Source organism: Oncorhynchus nerka, linkage group LG20 (assembly GCF_034236695.1).
Source record: "Oncorhynchus nerka isolate Pitt River linkage group LG20, Oner_Uvic_2.0, whole genome shotgun sequence".
NCBI lineage: Eukaryota > Metazoa > Chordata > Actinopteri > Salmoniformes > Salmonidae > Oncorhynchus > Oncorhynchus nerka.
Window position 1 is genome coordinate 83820822 of NC_088415.1, and position 20253 is coordinate 83841074.

Here is a 20253-nt window from a genome sequence, read left to right on the forward strand (position 1 = left end):
GTTGTGTAGAGTCCTGAATCTATAGACTTTTTCATTAGCTGAAACCTATAGCGCCATATTGACTGAATGGTTACATGCTCAGTTGGTTACATGCACAGTTGCCCTTGAATGAAATGTGTCAAAACAAATCTATAGATGTATGTTACTACACACTAAATATCTGCAATGGTATAATATCAGACAGACAATGAGAGATGTTTGGAAACCAGGAATATTTACTTAAGTCTTAGACATTGTCCCCATGTTTTCATCTTTATGACATGTTTAGGCCTATGTAACTCCTGCCTGCTTATTTCTCTATAATGAATCGCTGAGTTTTGTTTATGATCAGGAACAAATGCATAATCATTGATGTTCCAACTCCATTAACACGCCATCCTCATGGTTGTGAGTAGAACTGCAGTTATTCAGTTCGTCCTCCACCTCCCCCATTGGAACCGTGTGGTTTACGCTTTTGATCCCCGAGGGACCTCGCGCGCTCTACATTCCAGGCATTCCGACTTCAGTCTCTGCTCAGTTACTTATTATCTCTCTGTGCTCGACAACCATGTTAGTGTGGAGCAAGTTCCGAAAAGAGTAGACCACAAAACTCCTTGTGGAAGGACGAAAACGATTTAAACGAAACATTGTGGATTACTTTGGCTTAATTTATTTTTTATTTTTAAGTTATTAAAAACGTTTCGCTGGAATGCGAGTGTGAACTGGTAAGAATTGTTACGTGTGTGTGTGTGTGTATGGGAAATGTGCGCTTTAGGCTACTTTGTAACATTTAAGCCTTGAATTGTAGCCTAATACTCAGCCATTGTGCGTAAACACAAGTTCGCAGAAGTTATATTATTTCTGTGCACGCTACACCATGAGTACTTGTCGGTTCTTATTCCTGAAACTGTTTCTATGTTTCTAGAGCTATGCGCTTGGCTCCTCTTTTAGAATGGAATTTCAAATGCAAGTTTTCCCTTCGTCGCAAAGTTACTTCTATGAACCTTTTCATGAACAACAAACCTTTTTTTCCATAATGTTGTGGATTTAACTAATGTGTCAATTAATACCGTATGCGCTTCACTATTTCAATTTTTAAAACAATTATTACTACAAGGCAATGCATGGAATGACATCACTCAAAAGTAGTGAATATATTGTTGATTTTTACTTGACTTCCCGTAGGCCTTGAGGAATGTATGGGCTTAAAAAAACAGAATATTAGTTGTTTTTTGCAGTCTACATTATTCTACAGTAATGTTTTGGATGATCACACAACATTTGTGTTATCATGCAAATGATTGACTGGCCTCCTGTTAATGTTGTATATGATCAAGTATCCAGTTTTAGGAGTAGGCCTACTTGCCAGTTCTTATTACCTGTATTCTTATTGATTCTCATTGTTTTTCATATTCCAGGTTCATGGTCATCCATAAACACCTCGTCTACCCCTGATCACCAGCTTCGAACAACGGAACCAACATGGCGTCTACAGAAGAGCCGTCTGGCACGGTCCTGCACCGCCTCATCCAGGAACAACTACGCTATGGCAACCCCACAGATGCCCGCACCCTCCTGGCCATCCAGCAGCAGGCACTGCGCGGAGGCAGTGGAGGGTCCCCTGGCGGAGGACCAGGGAGCGGAGCAGAAGAGGGCCCTAGTGGAAGCCCCCGCTCCTCCCTGGAGAGCCTCACCCAGGAGGACTCCTCATACCTCCAGCTGTCCACCCGTCAGGAGCCCCAGGGCCAGGAGCACCATGGAGACTACCAGCACTCGGAGAGCAGCTACCAGCTCTACCAGCTCCACGGTGAGGAGCTGCCCACCTACGAGCAGGCCAAGGCCCACTCCCAATACCTGGCTCAGCATTGGGCACCTGCCCCGGCCCCCCACAAGCAGCTCTGCGAGGGGACCCTCCCGCGTGATGCGGACTACCGTGCAACGGAGGAGCTGATTGAGTTAAAGCGAGGGCACGTGCGGTCGCTCAGTGAGCGTCTCCTGCAGCTGTCTCTGGAGAGAAATTGTGCCATGGCGAAGTCTGAGGCGGCGAAGAGCTCCTCACAGAGCTACCCAGAGCTGGGTTACTACGCCCCCCCACAAGGCCTCCAGGACCAACACATCCCACACCCAGAATACTCATCGGTTACCATTATGTCCCAAGGTTATATGCCCATCCACGCTCAAGAGCCCCAGTGTGTGTACAGGGACATGCCCCAGTCACTCCAGATCCAGCAGCACAGGTACTAAGGCATTTCAGCAGTTGTGTGTGTGTGTGTGTGTGTGTGTGTGTGTGTTGGACATATAGAAAGATCATGCAAAGGTGTACATTTACATTTACGTCATTTAGCAGACGCTCTTATCCAGAGCGACTTACAAATTGGTGCGTTCACCACCCACCGTTTGATTGTCATTGCCCTGAATCAACAGCCATCACACATTTCATAGTGTGTTAATTTCTGTGGGCAAAGCCGTACGCATAATGGACTTCAAGCCGTGTGTCATTGGCTATATGTCATCGGTGCCTTGCATTCCAAACCTCCTAGCATGCGTTGTGAGTCATTACATGCGCAGGTTGGAATTCCAATTGCCTTTCTGAGAACACTTTGGAAGCCAACCTACCTAGGGTGGAGTTGATGTGTTCATTCTAATATAGGGTGCTTGTAATACCTAGGATGCCTAACAAATGTAGGTTGCTCACGTAAAAACGGCTCTATGAGCTAAGGGGCTATGTTAGTCACGCTCATCGAAAGACTGTTGTAGTTGTAAATCTTTGGATATCTAGTGAACTCAACAACACACGTCCCTCCTCACAGGTATGCGGGCCCAGGCAGATTTGAGCCAAGGCAGATGGACCTGCTGGTGCTGGAGAACGAGAGGCTGAGACAGGAGCTGGAGGGCCACCGAGAGAAGGCCTGCCGCATCCACAAGGTGAGAACCGTTCTCCTTTTTTGTCCATCTGGAAGATGGCGACATGACATTGGAATGGTTTGTGCCGTTGTATGCGTGAAGGACTGATGTTAATTTTGGAGGACCTATTCACGAGATACAGGACAGGTGCATATCAGACTTTTTTTCACGTTTTTCTCGGTCATCAATGCATGATGAACTTTGAGTTACACAAAACACTTAACTTCTCAAGTTGGCATGCCCATACTGAATAACAAAGTACTGAAGTCCACAACATGTGCCACTTAATGAGGGGAATGGAGGAAACACAAGCCAAGTAAGCACTGTGCAGCGACCCCAGACACACTCCCCTATCTGTATATGGGAGATCATTACAACAGCTGCTACCATTGGCTGTACATAGAGACCCCATAGAGCCCAGAGGCTGTTACTGTATCCACACTCCCTGCATTGTTCTGCAGATGGGGGTCGTGCGTATATGCCCTTTAGTTCCAGAGAGGCCATAGATTTTCGGTCCTATCCAGGGAATGTCAGACAGCAGTCGATGGGTTTGTGACCCCTGGCACAGCTGACATGCTCAGAGTGCCGAGACAGAGACATTCTGCTAGCCGTGGCAGGTGGCAGGTCTGTGTGTGTCAACTGAAAGGACTCTATTGTACTTTGATCCCACTGCATTTTCACTTTTCATCAATCATCCTTTTTTTAATCCTCTTTTACTGTCATCCTCTTTCAACCCCATTTGTTTTCGTCACTTTTCGTGTCTCTTTTCAACCCTTTTTATTGACCAGCTCATTAAAATGTTCCTGACAAAACTGTTTACTCCTCTTGACAACCCCATGTCAGTATGTTATTGTCTACTATTATGAATCAAGATGGTGGCAACAACACTGACTGATAAGACTTCACCCATTTTATCTTGGTAGATAGAGCTAGATTGAGGACTCATCTTTAAAATGGTGGAAGCCCTCGATGGCAATGTCCATGCTAAAACGGGTTATATCCATCTTTCTATCTCTATGGTGAATGCATAAACTGCTGCTGGTCTCCTGTTGGAGTTACGTCACCCCGCCCCTCGTGCTCCCTCAGCCTTAAAGAATGATAATTAGCAGGGTTGGAAAGTTTCCCCGGACTGTCGGGCCACAGGCCTGAGTAGACATGCCCGAGTGGCTGCTGTAATGGTGGGCGTCTCTACTTTTCCATTTCTTTGCCTGTTTGGGTTTCCACAGGCACAGGCATGCACACCTTTCCCACACTGGCAACCTGCCCAGACCTCCATCTCTCTCTCTCTGTGTGAGTGAACTAGCCACACCTGGAAGGCAAGCGTGATTGTTAGCTCCCAGGAATGCAGATATAAATCAGCCACACACACACAGGGAGTGGTGTTTGCTCAAATTCCTCTGGATTATACTCGTATAGTGCTTGTACTGTGTATACACACAGTATGTAGACTATGTGCCCATATGTACAGAATGTGCTCCCAGGGATATTTATGTATATATGCCCATATGTATATACAGTTGAAGTTGGAAGTTTACATACACTTAGGATGGAGTCATTAAAAGTAATTTTTCAACCACTCCACAAATGTATTCTTAACAAACTATAGTTTTGGCAAGTCGGTTAGGACATCTACTTTGCATGACCCAAGTCATTTTTCCAACAATTGTTTACAGGCAGATTATTTCACTTATAATTCACTGTATCACAATTCCAGTAGGTCAGAAGTTTACATACACTAAGTTGACTGTGCCTTTAAACAGCTTGGACAATTTCAGAAAATGATGTCATGTCTTTAGAAGCTTCTTATAGGCTCATTGACATCATTTTTAGTCAATTGGAGGTGTACCTGTGGATGTATTTCAAGGCCTACCTTCAAACTCAGTGTCTCTTTGCTTGACATCATGAAAATCAAAAGAAATCAGCCAAGAAAAACAATTGTAGACCTCCACAAGTCTGGTTCATCCTTGGGAGCAATTTCCAAACGCCTGAAGGTACCACGTTCATCTGTACAAACAATGGTATGCAAGTATAAACACCATGGGACCACGCAGCCGTCATACCGCTCAGGAAGGAGACACGTTCTGTCTCCTAGAGATGAACGTACTTTGATGCGAAAAGTGCAAATCAATCCCAGAACAACAGCAAATGACCTTGTGAAGATGATGGAGGAAAGCGGTACAAAAGTATCTATATCCACAGTAAAACGAGTCCTATATCGACATAACCTGAAAGGCCGTTCGACAAGGAAGAAGCCACTGCTCCAAAACCGCCATAAAAAAGCCAGACTACGGTTTTCAACTGCACATAGGAACAAAGATTGTACTTTTTGGAGTAATGTCCTCTGGTCTGATGAAACAAAAATTGAACTGTTTTGCCATAATGACCATTGAAAGGTTTCGAGGAAAAAGGGGGAGGCTTGCAAGCCGTGGCAGCATCATGTTGTAGGGGTGCTTTGCTGCAGGAAGGACTAGTGCACTTCACAAAACAGATGCCATCATGAGAAAGGAAAATTATGTGGATATATTGAAGCAACATCTCAAGACATCAGTCAAAGCTAGTTAAAGTTAAAGCTTGGTCGCAAATGGGTTTTCCAAATGGAAAATGACCCCAGCATACTTCCAAAGTTGTGGCAAAATGGCTTAATGACAAAGTCAAGGATAAAGTCAAGGTATTGGAGTGGCCATCACAAAGCCCTGACCTCAATCCTATAGATAATTTGTGGTCAGAACTGAAAAAGTGCGTGTGAGCAAGGAGGCCTACAAACCTGACTCAGTTACACCAGCTCAGTCAGGAGGAATAGGCCAAAATTCACCCAACTTATTGTGGGAGCTTGTGGGAGGCTACCTGAAACGTTTGACCCAAGTTAAACAATTTAAAGGCAATGCTACCAAATACTAATTGAGTGTATGTAAACTTCTGACCCACTGGGAATGTGTTGAAAAAATTAAAGCTGAAATAAATCCTTCTCTCTACTATTATTCAAACATTTCACATTCTTAAAATAAAGTGGTGATCCTAACTGACGTAAGACAGGGAATTTTTACTCTGATTAAATGTCAGGAATTGTGAAACTGAGTTTAAATGTATTTGGCAAAGGTGTATGTTAACTTATTTCTACGCCTGAACCAACTCAGTTCTACGCCTGAACCAACACCCCCACCCCTGAACCAACACCCCCACCCCTGAACCAACACCCCCACCTCCTGCATCTCCAACGCATATAAAGATATTAAACCAACAAACAAGATGGCTGACCAAAAATGTCCTCCTTTCCCCTCTTCCTTCTATCTATCCATTCAGTTGGAGCAGGAGGTCCAGAGGGTATCCAAGGCCCATGAGACTCTGCTGCAGGGCAGCTGTAAGAGGGAGAGCCTGGAGCAGACCTTGAGGAGAAAACTGGTGGACGAGATCAGGAGGCTGCAGGAATTCAACAGAGACCTCCGAGGTAAGGACTACAAATAACACAAGCTCTCTGGTTTGTTAGACATTGACTGGCCAGGCTTGTTTGTATTTCGTTCATGCCCCAAAACTGGTCCAAAACCATTTTGGGGGATTATAATGGTTTATATTAGAGTGGGACTGGGGGCATGGAAATATTTTCACAAATCTGTTTTAGTGTAAGTGTATAGCAGTTTAGAAATGCTTCCAGTTTTCCTAAACTTTAAATATTTGCGTTACAGAAAGCCTGGAGAATGCGAGAACACATGCCGCCAAAGAAGTGGAAGCTGCCGACCGCAACCAGCACATCATGACCAAACTGCTCGAGCAAAGTAAGTGTGTCATCCATTCCATCTCTCTCACACCACTCCAAGTCTTAGACCTTCAGCCATGTCACAGGATTGGAGCATAGCACGGCACCTTGTAGCCAAGCTACATCCTCTATGCAGGAATTTTAGTTGTATAACCTCCGCTTATCTGGTGAGAACGCCTCAATAGTAAACACATGTAGCCTAGCGGTTAGAGCATTGGGCCAATAACTGAAAGGTCGCTAGTTTGAATCCCAGAGCAGATGAGTGAATTGGTCCATGTACCTTTGAACAAGGCACTTAACCCTAATTGCACTATCATCGCTGCTGATAATGGCTGACCCTAACCTTGACTCCCCTCTCCGAGGGTGTCTCGGGAGTTTGGATATGCAAAAAACAGGTCAAATAAGAAGCACCCACCAAATTATTATAATGTATTATCGGAAAAGGAATTATTAATGACAAAATACAGTTGACCTAACATCAGGTTCCTAGGGTTGTTGATTTACGTTGTCATTTTAAGCAGTGGGCCTTCCCCAAGGCTAGATGGGGTTGGCGGTGTATGGCCTTGGTTGGAGGAATGTTTCTTGTTAAGTGGGTCAAAGGGATAGGGGCTGTCCGCATCACTTCCTCTTCCTTTCCCCTTGACATTCCACGAGTGCTTGGGCAAATGAGGACCATCTGCCATGATGGGTGAATGCTGGGACGTATTAGCAGGGTTAAAGCGATGGTGGTGTGATGGCTTAAGACAGTCCAAGTTTTAATTTTCACCTTCGAAATAGCTCCATGTGGCCTTAGAATAAGACTGTTTTTCAGGTCTCGTGTTCAGCCCAGTACACAACACTAGCTTTTCATTGATGTATCTTCTAAATGTATCCTATGTGTGAATGTTGTACAGTTTGTAGCTTTTTGGCTATACCATATATAACCTTCTCTTCTCCTCTTTCTTCTCCTTCTCTTCTCTTCGCTTCTTTTCCCCTCTTCTTTCCTCCCATCAGATGAGGAGCAGCAGTTTGAGCGTGAGCGTGCAGAGCGAGAACTCCAGCGGCTCCGCAACTCCGCCGAGGAGCAGTGCCTGAGGGCTGAGCAGCTGGAGGAGGCCCTGGAGGCCCAGCGGTGCAGGGGACGGCAGCTGGAGGAGGAGCTGCGCCTCAAGCGGGCCTACGTGGAGAAGGTGGAGCGGCTGCAGAGCGCCCTGGCTCAGCTGCAGACCACCTGCGAGAAGCGCGAGGGCCTGGAGATGAGGTTGAGGACACGCCTGGAGCAAGAGCTGAAGAGCCTGAGGGCACAGCAGAGGCAGTCTCACCCGCCGGGCGTGACGGTGGGCCCCCTGCACGAGCGTCTGAGGGAGAGAGAGGAGTGTATCTTAGCCCTGGAGGCAGACATGGTGCGCTGGGAGCAGAAATACTTGGAGGAGAGCACCATGAGGCAGTTCGCCATGGACGTGGCCGCCAGCGCCGCTGCTCAGAGGTAAGGGTCAGAGGTTAAACGTTAAGGGATTGATCCCTCAAAGGTTGTATTCTGTATGCACATACAGGAGAAAACATTTTCAAAACATGTAGGCTAAATGCGTTTTTAGACTTTACATTTTTACCTGCATCCATTTCCTAAAAGAATGTATTTCCTCTGTTCCAGAGACACAACCATCATCAACCATTCCCCCTGCCACTCTTCCAACAACAGCTTCAATGAGGTCCTGCCTGTATCTGACTACAGAAACCAGGAGATGGAAAATCGGTATAAAGATTACACTTTTTTTTTCATTAAATGTATATTATTCAGAATGTATAGTATTATTGCTGTTATGATACTTTGTATAATAAGTTTAATGTACTTTGTTGCATCAGATGGCGGCGATTGGAGATCTGACTCAATATTTCTCCTGTCAATAGGATCTGTGCTCTCTACACCCAAATTCTGGAGAAGGATGCTGTCCTCAATATCCTCCACCAGCATTTGCACCAGGAACAGATCAAGAAGGATGGGTCTTTGCCTGCCGCCACGTACACTACTGTCAGCACGGCCAAGTGCACCAACATAAACAAAAGTAAGGATGAGGGTCAGAGACGAAAAAAACTTTTTTTATCTATTACTTGTGCTTCTACATATGCTTGCTTGCTATTTGGGGTTTTAGGCTGGGTTTCTGTACAGCACTTTGTGACATCTGCTGATGTAAAAAGGGCTTTTTATAAATACATTTGATTGATATTACTCAAGGGGTCCCTCAGGGCTCTGTTCAGGGGCCACTGTTGTTCTCTACATACATGCAACATAATCAAATATTAAGTAAGGAGTTATTGTAAAATATAATTATAATAGTAATGAGCATTGAAGTGGATTGAGGTTAGAATGACAGCACCTGTTTATCAATGAAATGCGTGCCAGTGGCTGATCTCTTTCATGTACTGTGTTGTAGGTAAGAGTTTGTCAGACGACCAGACTCTCTCTCTTCTCCGGTGCTCCTCCCCAGCTCACCCCAGCCAGAGCTGTGGATCAGAGGATGGCGCTAAGGCCAAGGAGCCAGCCACTGGTTCTAACCTCAGCATTGGTGAGTAGTCTATCTCTCTCTCACTCACACACGCACAGTCGCCCAAACACCCAAACCTTTCTCTGTAACTGCATCGCATGCTGTGCCCTGGCAGTCATTGATTTACCAACCATACTCCCATAGAAAAAGCCCATTGGCGATGGCTCTGTAGGTTAGAGGTCATTTGTGGGCTGCCGGGAATGTGCTATGTTGTCGCACTTAGACCCGAGGATTGACTACACGTGTTTACCCGACTGGATCATCCCAATTTGGAAACGTCAGCATGTTTCTTTGGTTTCAGATAATGTACTGTAACTGTGGCTTATTTTTCCTCTGTTTCCACTCCTCTAACACGTTTGCCCTCTTCTATTTTAAAGACAACGCTGCTGTGCAACAACATCGTGCCTCCTCCTTGAACACATTAAGAGGCCTGGATGACTTGGAGGCAGTGGAAATCTTCATTTGAGGAAGACTTTTGATCCTTGACAAGAGATTCACTCGAGGGTAGTGAACTCTCGGAAGCTGCGCAGAGCAACTGACTACGCCAATGGTCAGAGTTTCTCTGAAAAATGGACGGAAGACAAGAATGTTGAAGAATGAGAGGCGTATGTGTGGAATAAGGACGTGAGCTTTCACATTTAGAGGGGAGCGGTGCTCTTCCTCGATCTCTTTCTCTCTTAGCCAGGTGGCTGCAGGCTAGCTGTCTTGGTATATGAGACTGTGAAACTTTCGAGGTACTTGGGACAGTATTTCAGTTTTGTAACGGGAAACATCCCACTGTACTGTCAGTGTATGCCAAAGTATTTATATTTTCTGTGTACAACGAGTTCAGGAACTTATTCCCAAATATGAACTGAAAGCTTCACGCTTTTCCAAATAACCTTGTCTGTAGAATTTATCTTTGGACTTTTGACTGGCATTCCCTCCCCGTGCAAAAATGTGCCCACAATCTGGCCACATTCCTGTGCCAAGGAATTCTTCAGAGTTAGGAGAACAACTCTCCCATCTCTATAATTGAATAAAAATGACAAAATCTTAATGTTCATATTTTCCTTGGCCATATTCCCTAAGCCCCAGTAGCTGTCTCTACCACAGGAGGTTGGTGGCACCTTAATTGGGGACTGTGTCATGGTAATGCCTGGAGTGGAATGGGGAAAAAATACATAAATGCACGGTTTCCATGTGTTTGATGCCATTCCGTTTGCTCCGTTCCAGACATTATTATGAGCCGTCCTCCTCTCAGCAGCCTCCACTAGTCTCTACAGATTTATAAATAGTTGTGATACAGTATGCAATGTATAGTCTGGTTTTTCTATTCCAACTTCTAAACATGAGGCTGGCGAGACCATTCTCAGCCTGGGGAGGGTGAAGAGTTTGTTTTGTTGCTTTTCACCGATAGTTTTTTTGTATTATTCTTCATGTGTATTTTCTGATGTGGTGAATCCGCTGGTCAGATTCACCACATTGATTAAGCTGCAAACTACACCATTTGGTTTTCGTTTACTGTGAGCCTTTTTCTGAACTAACAGGTTAATATATTTTATACAGACGTTTCTCTAATTATTTTAGATACGTTTGCTATGAACAGAATGCCAAATAATTTTTTTGTGTTTTGTAATTTATGTGCAGACAATCATGGTTATGTCCAGCTGTCCAACAGATAAAGCGTTGACCTCAAGCAGACATTGACCAAACTCCTAACAATATGAAGGTTGTGAATTTGAATTCAAACATTTCATGAAGCAATAAAATATTATAATATATAGCTCCTGTTTTTACTTTGACATGTTTTATTCCTGAAAAAAAAAACGATTTTGGTGAGTATGAATTTGAAAATTTGTTCTGTTGGCGGTTTTATTTTCTTTACACTTTTTATTTCCCTCACTTTACCTCTCATCTTCTCTTGACACATTCATTCCTTCCAGAGAGTGAGAGAAACCAAGAAAGAGAGAGCTAATGAGGGCTCTCGTTAGTTAATGAAGGAAAACTAGGAAAAACTCCCTAGAAAGGCCGAAACCTAGAGAGGAACCAGGCTATGAGGGGTGGCCAGTCCTCTTCTGGCTGTGCCAGGTGCAGATTATAACAGAACATGGCCAAGATGTTCAAATGTTCATAAATGACCTGCATGGTCAAATAATAATAATCACAGTAGTTGTCGAGGGTGGAGCAAGTCAGCACCTCAGGAGTAAATGTCAGTTGGCTTTTCATATCTGATCATTAGGAGTATCTCTACCGCTCCTGCTGTCTCTAGAGAGTTGAAGACAGGTAGCACGTCCGGTGAACAGGTCAGGGTTCCATAGCCGCAGGCAGAACAGTTGAAACTGTTGCAGTAGCACGGCCAGGTAGACTGGGGACAGCAAGGAGTCATGCCAGGTAGTCCTGAGGCATGGTCCTAGGGCTCAGGTCCTCCAAGAGAGAGCATACTTAAATTCACACAGGACACTGGAGAAGTACTCCAGATATAACAAACTGACCCTAGTCCCCCGACACAAACTACTGCAGCATAAATACTGGAGGCTGAAACAGGAGGGGTCAGGAGTCTCTGGCCCCATCCGAAGATACCCCCGGACAGGGCCTAACAGGAAGGATATAACCCCACCCACTTTTCCAAAGCACAGCCCCCACACCACTAGAGGGATATCTTCAACCACCAACTTACCATCCTGAGACTAGGCCGAGTATAGCGAACAAAGACCCAAGGGGGGGCGCCAACCCAGACAGGAAGATCACGTCAGTGACTCAACCCACTCAAGTGATGCACCCCTCCTAGGAAAGGCATGAAAGGGCACTAGTAAGCCAGTGACTCAGCCCCTGTAATAGGGTTAGAGGCAGAGAATCCCAGTGCAGACAGGGGAACCAGCCAGGCAGAGACAGCAAGGGCGGTTCGTTGCTCCAGAGCCTTTCCGTTCACCTTCACACTCCTGGGCCAGACTACACTCAATCATAGGAACTGCTGAAGAGATGAGTCTTCAGTAAAGACTTAAAGGTTGAGACTGAGTCTGCGTCTCTCACATGGATAGGCAGACCATTCCATAAAAATGGAGCTCTATAGGAGAAAGCCCTGCCTCCAGCTGTTTTAGAAATTCTAGGGACAATTAGGAGGCCTGCGTCTTGTGATCGTAGCGTACGTGTAGGTATGTACAGCAGGACCAAATCGTAAAGATTCAGGTGAACAGAAGGATTTGAGTTCCTGTATGTTTCCTTCATCACACCATGTCTTGTTAGTCATTTGATTTGATTTGATTTGATTTGAAGATAGGTAGGAGCAAGCCATGTAATGCTTTGTAGGTTAGCAGCAAAACCTTGAAACCAGCCCTTGCCTTAACAGGAAGACAGTGTAGGGAGGCTAGCACTAGAGTAATATGATCACATTTTTTGGTTCTAGTCAGGATTCTAGCAGCCATATTTAGCATTAATTGAAGTTTATTTAGTGCTTTATCCGGGTAGCCGGAAATTAGAGCATTGCAGTAGTCTATCCTAGAAGTAACAAAGCATGGATACATTTTTCATTTTTGGACAGAAAGTTTCTGATTTTTGCAATGTTACGTAGATGGAAAAAAGCTGTCCTTGAAACAGTCTTGATATGTTCGTCAAAAGAGAGATCCTGGTCCAGAGTAACACCGAGGTCCTTCACAGTTTTATTTGAGACGACTGTACAACCATCAAGATTAATTGTCAGATTCAACAGAAGATCTCTTTGTTTCTTGGGACCTAGAACAAGTATCTCTGTTTTGTCCGAGTTTAAAAGTAGAACGTTTGCAGCCATCCACTTATGTCTGAAACACTGGCTTCTAGCGAGGGCAATTTTGGGGCTTCACCATGTTTCATTGAAATGTACAGCTGTGTGTCATCCGCATAGCAGTGAAAGTTAACATGATGTTTTTGAATGACATCCCCAAGAGGTAAAATATATAGTGAAAACAATAGTGGTCCTAAAACGGAACCTTGAGGAACACCGAAATGTACAGTTGATTTGTCAGAGGACAAACCATTCACAGAGACAAACTGATATCTTTCCGACAGATAAGATCTAAACCAGGCCAGAACTTGTCCGTGTAGACCAATTTGGGTTTCCAATCTCTCCAAAAGAATGTGGTTATCGATGGTATCAAAAGTAGCACTAAGGTCTAGGAGCACGAGGACAGATGCGGCGCCTCGGTCTGACGCCATTAAAAGGTAATTTACCACTTTAACAAGTGCAGTCTCAGTGTTATGATGGGGTCTAAAACCAGACTGAAGCATTTCGTATACATTGTTTGTCTTCAGGAAGGCAGTGAGTTGCTGCGCAACAGCTTTTTCTATTTTTTTTGAGAGGAATGGAAGATTCGATATAGGCCGATAGTTTTTTATATTTTCTGGGTCAAGGTTTGGCTTTTTCCAGAGAGGCTTTATTACTGCCACTTTTAGTGAGTTTGGTACACATCCGGTGGATAGAGAGTTGTTTATTATGTTCAACATTCCACACACAACAAAATAGACTACACGTGTAGTAACTTTGAGTGCTTTACCACCCCTGTGTGTGCCTATACAGTATGTGCAGTATAGTTTTGAGTCGGGTCTGTTAGTCCCATAGGTCGGCGCACAATTGGCCCAGCATCGTCCAGATTAGGGGAGAGTTTACCCGGGGGGTAGGTCGTCATTGTAAATAAGAATTTGTTCTTGACTGACTTGCCTAGATAAATAAAGGTTAAATAAAATAAGGATATGAGCCTTCTGTCATTTGATAGGGGGTTACAGTGCTGTTTGAAATGGGGTTTGTAACATCGTTTTGTTCAGAACAGAACCAATATTTTTTGTTTGTTCTGTTCCAACAAGCAAAATAAAGTTCTGAACCGGTTTGAACAACAAAACTATCGTATATATCGTTCCTTTCTGTTCCTTTTTAAACCTCTGAAAGCTCAACATTAAATGACATTACCATTCAGTGCAAATAGAGCAGCTTGCTATAGAGCGGGCAACCTATAGGCCTAGTTGTTTACATGCATTAGACATAAGTGTAGGGCGCGAGATGCGACTGAAATTTTGCAGGTGGGGAGGAGAGAGGGTGGAGGAGGCTTGACTCGACATACATTATCTGTATTTATTATATTTAAAAATAATGGTTCTGTTCCAGAACAAGATAGATCCCTTTTGTTCCCAGTTCTGATTCTGTTCCTCGAAAAATGTAGTTGTTTTAGGTTCTGTTCCCTGAACCGGTTCCGACTTCCATCCCCTGGTTTGAAAGGGAGTAGTGCTCCGCATTGGCCTGTATTGGTTTTACTTGGGTCGTGTTCAGAATGGAGAAAACATTTTGAAATTGAGTGAAACGGGAAGATACTACCTGGATGTGTCGAATAACAACTCAGATTTTTACCAAATATATTGCTACGGGTGTGCCCTACTGTTCATGACCCAGCTGTCATAGCTAGTCTGCACACCACAATGAGGTTTCTGAGTACAGGACAATGACAGGTTCACTCATGTGACTCAATGTGCCCTGTGTGTCTTTGTGTGTGTGTGTAATTTTCAGCGTCAGACAGACCTTGCTATAGTTTTGACTAACTCTAGTGAGCAAGGACGTTAAATGTTCAGATTGTATACTAGTATCAAGACTACACATATCAGTATATCAAGACATATCAGTATGTCAACATATGTCAGTATATCAACACCGGTGGCAGTTGGTGCTGTTTAAGATTAGTGAGGATTATACATGTTTTAATGAGCGTGGACTTATTTCTGTTACAGCATATTGGAGCACAGTATTCCGGATAGTAGCTCATAAGGTCTTATTCGGGATAAGCTGTTTACATGCACTTTTGATATCCCGCTCCTGTATCCAAGAATAAACCGAATATTCCTCATTTAAGTATATGGGTTAAATGTAATAGTAACTGAAATATGGACACTGACTGTAGGCCTATAAGCTCTCACAAATTTTGCACAGGACCAATCTTTCCACTGTTTTAGAGTTATTGTGTTTTCTCCCTGGTCCCTAAAAGAAACAGACAACTTTACCGGTGTTAACTAGATTACTAATACATTCATTCTATCGATGTAAGACTGATGAGCACTACTTTTGTTTGTCTTCTGGGGCAACAAGTTATGACAGAAGAGAAACTGAATGTATCTAAATGTAGTTGACAAACAAATGGCCGAACTAATGCCAGAAATTATAATATGGCCTACCAAATGTTGGAAATAATAAGCAGAAACATGTCGAAATTAAGGTTGAAAGTGTCCAATAGTAAATTATAGTAAATGAATTATAGTAGGCTAAAGTATTTTGGACTTATTATGGTGGACGGAACTGCACAGGTAACCTACTTTTTGAGGTGATCTGTTTGACAATCAGATGGAAACATAACACAATATCCATGATATGTTAAACTGAGCCTGACCACAAAAACAACAGTAAACAGGATAAGATGTTTATATGATACAGTCTCCTGTCTTAGATCAGCATATCCCAGGCATCTTATCTGGGTTTCTCATATATGGAATACAATATTTGTTGTGTTATTGTAAACGGGATATGATCTTTATATGAGTCAACTCAAAAACAAAATACTTGAGTATTCCAAATAATAACGGAAGAAAAACTTTACAAGCCAAACCTTCATACCATAACCGCTAACCGCTACCCACAGCCTACGTCGTTGTCAGCATATTACCTAGCATATTATCTAAAGTAATGTCATAGTCAACATAGCTACTAGAACTAACGTGTTAGTAAACCCACTACAATCACGCAGTACAGTGTACAGCAAGCAGTTTAGCAGTTACACCGGCGGGCCACCGGTAGCAATAAATTAATAAAACTGAACATTTACCTTGACTTGGAGAGTTCCAGTGTTGGATAGCCCTAGCCAGCTAGCTAACATAAATAACAGTGTTAAACAGAGTGTTTGAGTAGAGTAGGTTAAATTAGCTAGCTTCATTTGCTAGCTAAGTAAGTGGAGGGGAAAGTGGAAAAAAATACAACAAAATGCTCTCTCTGATTCTCTTTTAAGGAATGAATAAACTGATCAACTCTTGTCTTTTCTCTCTCTTTGTCAACTACTATCCACATTGTATGTACTGCAGTGCTAGCTAGATGTAGCTTATGCTTTCAGTACAAGATTCATTCTCTGATCCTTTGATTAGGTGGACAACATGTCAGTTCATGATGCAAGAGCTCTTGGAGGACGTCCTCCGAAAGACGTCATAATTACTGTGCAAGTCTATGGAAGGAGGTGAGAAACATGAGCCTCCAAGTTTTTGTATTGAAGTCAATGTCCTCAGAGGAGGACGGAAAATAGCTGTTCTCCGGCTACACCATATGCTACCCTACAGAGTGTTGTTGAGGCTACTGTAGACCATGGTGCTACCCTACAGAGTGTTGTTGAGGCTACTGTAGACCATGGTGCTACCCTACAGAGTGTTGTTGAAGCTACTGTAGACCATGGTGCTACCCTACAGAGTGCTGTTGAGGCTACTGTAGACCATGGTGCTACCCTACAGAGTGTTGTTGAGGCTACTGTAGACCATGGTGCTACCCTACAGAGTGCTGTTGAGGCTACTGTAGACCATGGTGCTACCCTACAGAGTGCTGTTGAAGCTTTTTTAATGTTTCACTATTTTTATGAAATTCACTGAGTAGGATGGTCCTCCCCTTCCTCCACTGGTCAACAGTGTAATGAGTGTGTGAATGTTGTATTGCTTGATAGCTGTGGCTACGAGTTTATGTTGACCTCCATGTACCCTGAGCTGTTCATACTTCTATGAGTTCCAGTTTCATCTGATTCATAGGGATGACTGAGGAACGCACTCTCATCAGTTGTGCAACCGACCCACAGATAGAGAGCTGTCTTTCCTCTAAGTCAAGTCAGAAGCACTTCTAACTTTAATCTAACTTTATTTGTCGCATGTGCCGAATACAACAAGTGTAGACCTTAACGTGAAATGCTTCCTTACAAGCCCTTAACAGTACAGTTCAAGAAAGAGTTAAGCAAATAAACTAAAGAAAAAATTATAAAATGTAACACAATAAAATAACAATTAACGAGGCTATATACAGGGGCTACCGGTACCGAGTCAATGTACAGGTTAGTCGAGGTAATTTGTCCATTTGTCCATGATGTTGATTTTCACACAGGCAATGTTACTGTCACAGACAGAACAATGAGCCAGATATTTCACCAGATGTATAAATGTGAAGCATCCGGTTGGTGTTTCCACTCACTACCAAATATGGTGATGAGAGGAAGCCAAGTGGATCAGCAGTGGGAGAAGATGGAGCTAGATACATTTTGGCAAACATTCTGCACATTTTCTCATCGATGAAACATTTGATCTCAGTACAGTTTTCTGTTTCCAAGACTTTACACTTTGCCAAAGTTTTTAAAAATGGCTTTGTTTAGAAGGAGTGAATTGAGTTATTGCACTCGCACACTTCATAGAGTAGACGTTCCCTAACAGAAATATGCAAATACATGCTAGAATGTGCTAATTGGCTCTCACTAGCTTGTGCTTGGCTCTGCCCACTTCCTTGCTTGTTCTGCCGACTATGATTAATTTACTCCCATTGGAAACGACAGGCTCTGGTCTATCTTGGGTTAGTTATAAAAAATCTTGGTTGATAGTTAGATAGAGGTTGGATGTTTATAGCACCTCAACAAGCATGGACTTGGCAGGGCCCTCCCTTATATAAGTGGCAGGGTAGCCTAGTGGTTAGATGGTTGGACTAGTAACCGGCAGGTTGCAAGTTCAAACCCCTGAGCTGACAAGGTACAAATCTGTCATTCTGCCCCTGAACAGGCAGTTAACCCACTGTTCCTAGGCCATCATTGAAAATAAGAATTTGTTCTTAACTGACTTGCCTAGTTAAATAAAGGTAAAAATAAAAGCCCATGCAGGAAATTGGATGGCAAGATCAGTCTGATTAGATAAGAGCAGGAAAGCTTCTATGGGAACTGGTGGTATGCGAGCGGCTATCAATCTCATTTACGGACTGAGTGAGTTTTTCTTCCCCCTTGCACTGACAGTAGTTTGAGGAGCCGCCAACATTCCTTCTGTTTCACTGAGAGGCGGTTGGCATGTTTCAACAAAGGTTCTCTTTCCTGGATTTTTACATGATGAAGAAAGATCGTAATGTTGACGGGGTCACGGGTGAAATTCCGCAACGGGGCTAGCATGTCAGGAGATGTCAGAGCATTCTTCTTCTGTTGCTCAACCACTTGAAAGCTCTTCTTCGGCCTCAACCAATTGTCCTTAGAGGATCATATCGGTTGTGTTATACACGGAGATCATTTTTGTACACTTTTTGTTTTTGTAACATTTGTTTATTCTCTGAGCCCTTTACTGTTTTACAACACATTCCTAATAGTTCAGAAGATTCTTTGTAGTTTGAGGGCTTAGAATACTGATGGGAAACACTAATATAAGAGCAGTGAATTGAAAGGGAAGAGCTTTGGAAGTCAAACCGAGCTGAGCCAAGCCAAGCTGTACCAGGCTTGGCCTGGTTGCGCCTCCACCATACTATAGTTCCTGGAACCATGCTAAAAGGACAATGTGTAAAGAAGATAACTGAGCCAGCACAGTATGGTCTGGGTCGGCGCTATGGTGTGAATCAGGCACTTGATATTAGATGTTTGTGAACAACTATAAATACCTAGGTGTCTGGCTAGACTGTAAACTCTCCTTCCAGACTCATATTAAACATCTCCAATCCAAAATGAAATCTAGAATCGGCTTCCTGTTTCTCAACAAAGCCTCCTTCACTCACGCCGCCAAACATACCCTCGACTTCGGCGATGTCATTTACCAAATAGCTTCCAATACTCTACTCAGCAAACTGGATGCAGTCTATCACAGTGCCATCCGTTTTGTCACCAAAGCCTCTTATACCACCCACCACTGCGACCTGTATGCTCTAATCGGCTGGCCCTCGCTACATATTCGTTGCCAGACCCACTGGCTCCAGGTCATCTATAAGTCTATGGTAGGTAAAGCTCCACCTACCACCATCTCATCTCACTGGTCACGATAACAACACCCACCCGTAGCACGCACTCCAGCAGGTATATCTCACTAACACCTCATTTGGCCGCCTTTCCTTCCAGTTCTCTGCTGCCAATGATTGGAATGAATTGCAAAAATCGCTGAAGCTGGAGACTTACATTTCCCTCACTAACTTTAAACATCAGCTATCTGAGCAGCTAACCAATCGCTGCAGCTGTACATAGCCCACCCAATCTACCTACCTCATCTCCATATTGTTTTTATTTACTTTTTTACATCAGTATTTGTACTTGCACATCATCATCTGCTCATCTATGACTCCAGTGTTAATTTGCTAAACTGTAATTACTTCGCTACTATGGCCTATTTATTGCCTACCTCACGCCATTTGCACACACTGTATATAGACTATCTTTTTTATTGTGTTATTGACTGTATGCTTGTTTATTCCATGTGTAACTCTGTGTTGTTGTTTGTGTCGTACTGCTTTGCTTTATCTTGGCCAGGTCGCAGTTGTAAATGAGAACTTGTTCTCAACTAGCCTACCTGGTTAAATAAAGGTGAAATAAAAACAAAATACAAAATTAGAGTACAATCTTTACATTGAGCTAATCAACATGTGTGTTTCCCCAACTGGCGGCCCGCGGGTGGTTTTATTTGGACCCCCAAGTTTTTTGAGCAACATTTTTTAAACAAAAATAAAACCTTCTGTACATAGAAACTTGCTACAATGGTCCAATTTGATACATCTTTAATACTGTTAAACAGAATGTTTCAGTGTAATTTGCCTCGAAGCTAGCATAGAAGTAGCTTAGCTCGTCTGGTAGGCTCGTGTCACTGGGCAGTTATTGGTTGTGCTTTCCTTTCTAGTCTGTAATGGTTTGCAAGCCCTGCCACATCCGGTGAGCATCAGAGCTGGTGTTGTACGATTTGATCTTAGTCCTGTATTGACGCTTTGGCTGTTTGATGGTTCGTCGGAGGGCATAGCAGGATTTCTTATAAGCTTCCGGGTTAGAGTCCCGCTCATTGAAAGCGGCAGCTCTAGCCTTTAGCTCAGTGCAGATGTTGCCTGTAATCCATGGCTTTTGGTTGGGGAATGTACGTACGGTCACTGTG

The 20253-nt window shown here is 43.5% G+C and overlaps 1 protein-coding gene across 1 annotated transcript; it reads left to right on the forward strand.

Annotated features, from left to right (window-relative positions):
* The first annotated feature begins 411 nt into the window (after positions 1-411).
* On the forward strand, positions 412-10921 carry LOC115103299 (angiomotin-like 2a). Its single transcript, XM_029624155.2, has 10 exons — positions 412-704; positions 1398-2216; positions 2790-2904; positions 6184-6328; positions 6564-6653; positions 7628-8099; positions 8265-8366; positions 8522-8676; positions 9046-9177; positions 9534-10921. The coding sequence occupies exons 2-10, from the start codon at positions 1462-1464 to the stop codon at positions 9620-9622; spliced, it is 2055 nt and encodes a 684-aa protein (XP_029480015.1). The 5' UTR covers positions 412-704; positions 1398-1461; the 3' UTR covers positions 9623-10921.
* Positions 10922-20253: the final 9332 nt, after the last annotated feature.

What these genes read in the sequence shown, in the direction of transcription:
- LOC115103299 (XM_029624155.2), top strand. Translation starts at nt 1,462, where the DNA reads ATGGCGTCTACAGAAGAGCCGTCTGGCACGGTCCTGCACCGCCTCATC. An exon ending in AGGCCTGCCGCATCCACAAG is followed by an intron (nt 2,905 to 6,183) that starts GTGAGAACCGTT and finishes CTATCCATTCAG; the next exon opens with TTGGAGCAGGAGGTCCAGAG. An exon ending in AACCAGGAGATGGAAAATCG is followed by an intron (nt 8,367 to 8,521) that starts GTATAAAGATTA and finishes TCCTGTCAATAG; the next exon opens with GATCTGTGCTCTCTACACCC.